At 61.5% G+C, this 8,019-nt stretch overlaps 1 protein-coding gene across 1 annotated transcript; it reads left to right on the forward strand.

Moving 5' to 3' along the window:
• Positions 1-5,706: 5,706 nt before the first annotated feature.
• Positions 5,707-7,756, forward strand: LOC113883613 (forkhead box protein L1-like). The gene is made up of 3 exons (XM_027527491.1): positions 5,707-5,967; positions 6,329-6,497; positions 6,759-7,756. Exons 1-3 carry the CDS (start codon positions 5,861-5,863, stop codon positions 7,137-7,139), a joined length of 657 nt encoding a protein of 218 aa, XP_027383292.1. The 5' UTR covers positions 5,707-5,860; the 3' UTR covers positions 7,140-7,756.
• The last annotated feature ends 263 nt before the right edge of the window (positions 7,757-8,019 follow it).

Genomic DNA, 8,019 nt, shown 5'->3' on the forward strand with positions numbered 1-8,019 from the left:
TTCTTGCTACCACTTCTTAATATCATCTGCTTCTGTTGGGTCCATATCATTTCTGTCCTTTATTGGGCCCATCTTTGTTTTCCTCTATTTCTTTGCACTGATCACTGAGGAAGGCTTTCTTATCTCTTCTTGCTATTCTTTGGAACTCTGCATTCAAATGGACATATTTTTAGTTTTCTCCTTTGCCTTTCACTTCTCTTCTTTTCTCAGCTATTTGTAAGGCCTCCTCAGACAATCATTTTGCCTTTTTGCATTTCTTTTTCTTGGGGATGGTCTTGATCACCACTTCCTGTACAATGTTATGAACCTCTGTCCATAGTTCATCAGGCACTCTGTCTATCAGATCTAATCCCTCAAATCTATTTGTCACTTCCCTGTATAATTGTAAGGGATTAGATTTAGGTCATACCTGAATGGTCTAGTGATTTTCCCTACTTTCTTCAATTTAAGTCTGAATTTGGCAATAAGGAGTTCATGATCTAAGCCACAGTCCATCTATTACTTTGATACAGGTTCAAACAGCAGATAAAGCTGCTGGACGGGAGGAGGGAGGGGGGCAGGGCTGAGCCGTGAGCTGGGCGAGGGCCCCCTGCCCGGTCCTGTGCGCGTCTCAGCGCAGCTGTGCAGGAAATCTGAATTCCGATGTGCCAGTTCACCATCTGAACCAATGCCCAGCCGGGTGAAGGGACTTTCCCAAATTATCATGGGAGTGCCTGGTCCCTGGGACTCAGACTGCTGCAGTGGGGGATTGGGGGGGGGGGGTTGCCGAGGGGGTCAGGGAGGCAGAGGACATTGTGAACAGGCCAGGAGAGGCTTTCAGTTAAATCCCTCTCTGGGAGCCGGCTTCCCCATGAGATTTGGGTGGCGTGCTGGGTCCACAAGCGTTATAGGACAGCACCTGCCACAGGGCCATGGAGAAAGTGGCAAGAATTCAAGCATGATTGAAAAAACAAATGGGGGAAATCCAAACAAAAGCCCTCCTCAGGCAGCCTGAGAGCTGGTTACGTAGGATCAGGGGGCAGGAGGCGGCGGCCGTCTGAGGGCAGAGAGCACTTTTTGAATTAAGTTCGTTGAGTGGACAAGTCAGCCAGTATCTGGGTGGGGAGGCATGTGCGGCCCCTGCCCCCTGGGTCTGAGGGCTGCAGTGTGTCCGGGAGGCTGCAGAGATGCAGGTTGGGGGCTCAGCGTCTCTCCTGGCCCCGCCCGCAAGCCTGAGACAGAGGACAGGGAGGCCCCGGCCCTGCCTCCCCACGGGGGAGCAAGTCAAGTGTGCAATTCTTGGGACCAGCCCCCCAAAGGCCATGCCCAGAGGTGCAGGTTCCTGGATTCAGGGGCCCCAGGCTACCCTCCCAGGGTCCTGCCCAGTTCCCCCAGAAACTCTCCCTCAACCCGCTGCCCCAGCCCTCGCCCAGATGGAACAGAAGCAGAGGCGCCCAGAAGCCTGGGGCAGGAGGGGCTTGGACGCAGCCCGCCTTGGTCAGGAGAGCCCGTGTTGGGGGCCCACGTGCACAGGGGGCTCTTTCTTACCTTCTTTAAATTGGGGTTAGTCGCTTTGTAACGCGTTAGTTTCTGCCGTACGACAGCATCAGCTACGTGAGTGTGCTCACAGATGTCCGGCTGCGACTCCATGGACCAAAGCCTGCTCCTCTGTCGATGGGATTTTCCAGGCAAGGATCCCCTCCTGCACCTCCCCCCACCCACACTGCACGGAGCGCCGCGGAGCACCGAGCTGGGCCCCCGCGTACGGCAGCCTCCCCCACCTGTCTGCTTCACATGGGGTCGTCCTGTGTGTCGATCCGTCTCCTGACTCTTCCCACCCCACCTTCCCCTCCTGTCTCTCCCTTCCCCCTCCCTCTCCAGCCCGGGGTCCACATGTTGTTCTGGACACCTGGGTCTTTCTTACTCTGCTTGGAGCTGGCGTTCAGGAGCAGGCGTTTGCGGGCCAGGCAGGGGCTGGGAACCATGTTCACCCTCCAGGGGGGTGGCTCCCAGCCTGCAGCTTAAATGGGATCAGAGGGTGCCTACGGCAGCAGGGGGCCTGTGGGGCCACAGTGGGCCGCCCAGGTCCAGAGCAGCCCCGCTGGGCTGCGGGGGCTCGGATTGGCGCCCCCCCCCCCGCCCCCTGAGGCCTGAGCTCTGTCCCGTCCCTGCTCCAGGTTGTAACCCCCCAGCTACACTCAGTCAGACGTGCCCTGTGGTCACTGTCGTCCTGGGGGAGCCTGGGAGGCGGTGGCGGACACGCTGTGCCCGGCTCCCTTGCACCATCTGGAGGAGACCCTGAGAAAAGCAAGAGCAGCCTCCTAGGGCATAGGCGACCAGTCCGGCCTGGGAAGCACCCGCCCCGACGACTCCTGCATTCACGATCAGAATCCAAGGCCTCAGAAGCAGTGACCTGCAGTTCTGGCCCGATGGGCCCGTCGGCCTGGTGAGCTGTCAGCAAGCCCTGCCCCCCACGGGGCCCGGAGTGGGCCGGCTGCCCGTTCAGTGACCAGGGCCCGGGGCCCCGCCAGCCCCCAGGGCAGGCCCGGAGCCGGGGGGGTGGCCTTGCCACGCTTTTGTCCAGGAGCCAGTGCAGCGCCCAGGCCCAAAAACACCCGTGGGGTCAACGGGTCATTCTTCAGCGAGTGCTGAACAGGAGTTCTGTGCACTGGTAAATATTTCAGCACCGAAGAAGGAGAGGACAGAATTTACATTGAGGGTTGAAGGGCCCTGGCCTTCCTGGAGCTTCTAGAAGTACCGTCTTAGGCAGCCCTGGGCTGTAGCCCCGCCTTCCACCCCACCCTTATTTCGTTCTGACCTCAGGTGCTGCCCAAATGCCTCATCCTGGAAGGTCTCCTGGCCCCCAGCCTGGGTGACTTCAGCATGCTCTCCCACGCCCCCTCCGACCACAGATCTGAGGTCGGGTCCACTTCCCACCAGACGGGGCCGTGTGAGGACTAGGGGGTGCGGCCCAGCACTCCAGCAGCTCTGCCCGCTCAGCCCCAACTCAGCGGCCCAGCCACCCCCGACCCTGAACTCCCGCTTCCGCAGGGCGCCTGCCCCCCAGCCCCGAGCCCAGGCCTTTCCGACCCGAGCCCGAGCCCACGCATACCCCATGGCCGGGCTCAAGGGTTCCCACTCCCCTGTTCATGGCCCCCAGTGGTCTCGCTTCCTGGGATTCAGGCCTGGCGAGCCCCCTCCCGAGAGGAGTCCAGATTGGTGAGGCTGAGAGGACCCTGGAGGGGCAGACGGTCACCGCCACAGCGGAACGACAGGGCACAGCGGGTCCTCTCTCCACCTTTGCAGAGGGGGACAGCTTCTGTCTCTGAGATTTTCTATTTTCAACCTTTTTGTCCTTTATGAACCTTCTGTAACACAACTTTTAATTACAAAATACAGAAGTGTGTAAGGGCAGAGGTCACACGAAGTCCCATCTTCGTCCTGTTCTCTGGGGTCGTCTGTGACACGTCTGTGTCGGAAGTGCTGGTTGAGGGCTGCTGGGGCTCAGGGCTGCCCTCCCGCCCAGCTGGTGCCCCGTCTTCACACAGGCCCCCTGTGCCCAGGCATGTGAGCGCCCACAGGCCGCCCCTGACCCTGGAACTGCAGCCGCATCCTCCCCTGAAGGGCCTAGGTCCCACACGGGTGACCTGACTCAGGTGAGCTGGTCACCCTCCCGGCCCGTGGAGGGGACTGCACGGTCGGCCTGGCTCATGGGGTTGTTGCTCTCAGCGGTGTCTTGAGGACGTTTCCGGCTGACAGAGCGGAGAAGCCGTTCTTCCCACTGCCAGGCCCCAAATAATGACCCAAATAATATGTCATTTTCAGAAGGAAGCCAAGCAAGGCTCAGACACCTAAGGAACCAAAACACGTTGGGAAGGTTTTCTAACCAATCAGCCTTCATGTTTGATTCAATCAAACAAGTGACCAGGTTGAAGTGCCTCTCCCACCGTCCACTCTCTTATGCAGCAGAAGCTCATCCCGAGACCTGTCTCTGGACTGGCCACAGCCCGGGGACGAGGCCCTGGCTGGCTGGCCCTCCCCGGGCCGACGCTGAGGGGCCCCGGGGGGCACTGGGCACATCCGCGCCCCTAGACTGGCCCCTGCATCCTCTCCTCCCCTCCCAGGTGCAGCAAGGCCCACGGGGAGCCGGCCGCGCTCCCTCGGCTCAGCAACGCCCCGCCCGGCCCGCCTACAGCAGGCGCGGGCTTTCAGGACTGCTCTCCTCTGACGGACCTGCTCCCCTGGGTTACAGTTGTTGCCCTGAAGCCTTAGCTCTCTGACAGATTCAAGAAAAGTCATGACTGTGCAGATCGCTGGTTTTCTCGCTGTGAGGGGAGGGTTCTGCTCATTTCACTCTGTCGGGGGGCTTCCGGACCAGCCACCGGACCTCGGCGCCGTGGTGGTGCCTGGCGTGTGGCTGGACCACAGCTTGCCCCATGCCTCCCTGCTGATGGACATCCAGGCTGATTCCAATTTGGGGAAAAGAGGAATGAAATCATTCTGAACACGTCACAAGTGCTTGCATAAAGTTCTGTCTTCACTTGGGATAAACACCCATGAGTGCAGCTGCTGGGTCACGTGGTAGCTGCACGTTTAGTTTTTAAAGAAACAACCAAAATGTTTTCCTGAGGGGCTGCACCGTCTGATGTTCCCATATCCCAGCATTTCTCATTTTGACACCTGGTAGAGAGGATGCTGCGGAGCCCCTGACTGTGTCTGAGCCCGAGTGCACCTCAGATCCCACTGCAGGAGTTGGAGCCAGGAGGGAGCTGGCACGGTGCCCCTGGGTCCTGGGCGCCCACATCAGCAGGCCGGCCACCATCCCCTGCTGGGGCAACAGGCTGGATGGAGCACAGATCATTTCAGAGCTGCAGGTGCAGCTTCAAAGGTAGAATCTTCTGGAAGAAGACTATTCAGGTGTCCTGGCCTTGGGCAGTCGCACTGACAGGTCTCATGGCCAGAATTTTGCAGACTGTTCGTGGACATGCTTTTTGCTGGTACGGCCACCTTGAAACAAAGGGCCCTCCTTAAGATCCCACCTGACTTCTTGCTAAAACGTCCTCCCCCTGTCTTTTCTTCCCCAGGCGCCCACCCGTGACCCCCAGAAGGACCAGTGAAGCAGAGGCTTGGCTAATGAGGAAGTTACAGAGCAGGGGGCCACTGGGCTCAGAGCTCCACAAAGGGCCCCCCAAGGAGGATACGAGGGAGACAGCACAGCAGGGACAGAGCGTGCCAGGGTGGGTTGGACCCTGTGTCCAGCTCTGATCCAGGGTCCCGGCGGCACACACCCTGGCCACCATTGCACCGGGGCTGAAGGTAGAGGGGCAGAGCCTGGTGGGGAAGGGGCTACGCCCCCGCCCTCTCTGTGGTCGGGCTCCTGGCAGCTCCGAAGTGCGCTCTGAGGAGCCAGAAGCCAGGGAAGGACCTCTGAGTCTTGGGGTGCTCGCAGGCTTGGGGGACCCAGGGAGCTCCGCCCTTAAGTCTGGGACAGCGCAAAGAGCACGAGGCACAGTCGGCGGGAGCGGGAGGGGGTGGCCCCCCCACCCCACCCCACCCCCGCCACCCGTGGGACCACCCAGCGCGTGGCTCCCTCCTCCCCCGCGCCGGTCAGGGGGTCACCGCGAGCCTGCTCTCCGCTCCCCTCGGCCGCTTTACCGGCAACAGGGGCCTCCCCCGGTCCGGGATTGGATGCGAGACGACGGGTGGGGGCGGGCGGGGGGACCCGGGGAGCCCAGGTTCCCCGCTCAGGCGGAGAGCAGCCGGCAGCGCAGACGCCGCTGGTCCGCACAGGGGAGAACCTCCGCGCAGTCCTGGAGCGCGCCGGCGGGCGGCGCGGAGGAGGCGGCAGCACTGGCGACCCGCAGGCGGCAGGCGCACCGCGATGTTTGACAGCTCGCAGTATCCCTACAATTGTTTCAATTACGACGCCGACGACTACCCGGCGGGCAGCTCGGACGAGGAGAAGCGGCTCACGCGGCCAGCGTACAGGTGACCGCAGGGCCGTGCCGGGGCCGCAGGGGTCGCGGGGGCCCTCCTCCGAGAGGAGGCCAAGACCAGCTCGGGCGCGGGAGGGCTCACTTCTCATCCGCACGTTGGGAGGTAGCCGAGAAGGTTCTCCAGCCTCCCCGGGGAAGCCCCAAGTGTGAAGGTGAGCTTCCCTGGTCTGCGCAGAGTTGCGCTGGGAGCTCCAGGGGGCCCCGACTCCCAACAACCACCTCCGCCCCCAGCTCCCCGGTGCCCCGGGGAAGGGAGAGCGGAGTGGTCCCCGGGCGGCCCGGAGACTCCAGACGCAGACGCGCCCCGGGGTCCCTCCCCTGCCCCGGCCTGGCCTGAGCGCCGCTGTTTGCAGCTACATCGCACTGATCGCCATGGCCATTCAGCAGAGCCCGACGGGCAGGGTGACCCTGTCCGGCATCTACGACTTCATCATGCGCCGGTTCCCGTACTACCGCGCCAACCAGCGCGCCTGGCAGAACTCCATCCGCCACAACCTGTCCCTCAACAGCTGCTTCGTCAAGGTGAGGCCCCCACCCCCGTGCGGCCCCTGAGTGTCCCAGGCCTGTGGACCCCTGGACCAAGGCACCCCTGATTGGGCTGTGGGGGTGCATTTTGCAGCGGCGTGCGCTGCAAAGTTCACGCGTAGCCTTCGCCAGCTCCCCAGCGACGCGCCCACCCCCAGGGCGGGGCATCCTTCCGGGGCCGCCAGGGGCTCCCCAAGAGAGCGCGGTGGGCGGGGCGCCCCGGGAGCCCGCCGCGCGCTGAGCCCCTCGTCCGCACAGGTGCCGCGGACCGACGGCCACGAGAAGGGCAAGGGCAACTACTGGACCTTCGCCGGCGGCTGCGAGTCGCTGCTGGACCTTTTCGAGAACGGCAACTTCCGCCGGCGGCGGCGCCGGCGTGGCCCCAAGGGCGAGGAGGCGAGGGGGGCGCGCGGGAGAGATGCGGGGGCGCCCCCGGGGCCCCCTGAGCCCCCAGTCCCCCGCAGCGAGCCCCCGACCCCGGCCAGCCCTGCCGTCCTGAGGAGGGACGCGCACAGGGACATCAAGTTCAGCATTGACTACATCCTCTCCGCCCCTGACCCCTTTCCCCGGGGCAGGTCACCCCACGTGCACCCCTCGCTGCAGGCCCGCCAGGTGAACCTCCAGCTTTGGACCGTGTGAGAGGGGCTGAGGTGCTCCGCGTCCAGGGCTGGCACCGGTCAGTCTGGAGTGTTCTCGGTGATTTCAGTCCACCTGAAGCAAAGAAGTGCGGTTCTGCCATGCTCCACAAAGTTCACAGACTCGGGCTCAACGCCGAAACCAGCCTGGGTTGGAGGGAAAGACGTGATGGGCTGAAAGGCGCTCATTTCCCTGTTGCCCCATTACCCCTTCAGAGCCTGAGAACTTAAGGGTTTGCTCTTGACTCACCCTGGGATCCTGCCTGAGGGCTAAGCGCTCACGGTCAGGGTCACGTTCACTTAGAGTCAAGGTCACTTCCTAGACTGCTGCGGGGCGAGCTGAGTGTTGTGTGGAGTTGGTGGGCGTTTTCTCTCACTGAAAACAATAAAAGCAAAGTGCAGAAGGCCGAGTCAGCTATTGATTGATCCCGTGGACGTGTCCCTGTCACGGATGATGTGACTGGAAGTGACAAGCGCGTCTCGTGTTGTGGGCTGAATATTTGACGGTGTTTAAAAATTTCTGTGCGCTCTTTTTATACAGGAAAGAAGGCAGGGAGGGAGGAAGGAGAGAGGGGGAAAGAGGGGAGGCCCAGATTTGGGACAGCGTTGGGGCAAAATGCACTTTTCCTGATTCTCCTGAGCAGCGAGGAAGCCCTACTCTGGCACGTTCCATCCAGCTGCTTTCCCGAGAAAGCAGACATTCCGGAGCAGACGGCTGACAAATTTCTGCTACACTGTGAGGTATACGGTTAGGAAGTGCACAATTACAAGCATTGGAGGTGGGTGCATCCATTTGAAATGTAAATGATATAATTACTGGGTAGAGACGGGCATTTAAAAAACACAATTATGCACAGTGAAACTATTTGACCAACCTTACCATT

This window comes from Bos indicus x Bos taurus, chromosome 25 (assembly GCF_003369695.1).
Source record: "Bos indicus x Bos taurus breed Angus x Brahman F1 hybrid chromosome 25, Bos_hybrid_MaternalHap_v2.0, whole genome shotgun sequence".
NCBI classification, from domain to species: domain Eukaryota; kingdom Metazoa; phylum Chordata; class Mammalia; order Artiodactyla; family Bovidae; genus Bos; species Bos indicus x Bos taurus.

Bases quoted from the DNA above. Each gene is read 5' to 3' on its own strand.
- LOC113883613 (XM_027527491.1), top strand. From the start codon at position 5,861: ATGTTTGACAGCTCGCAGTATCCCTACAATTGTTTCAATTACGACGCC. The intron at 5,968-6,328 runs GTGACCGCAGGG...CGCTGTTTGCAG, and splicing joins CTCACGCGGCCAGCGTACAG to CTACATCGCACTGATCGCCA. The intron at 6,498-6,758 runs GTGAGGCCCCCA...TCGTCCGCACAG, and splicing joins TCAACAGCTGCTTCGTCAAG to GTGCCGCGGACCGACGGCCA.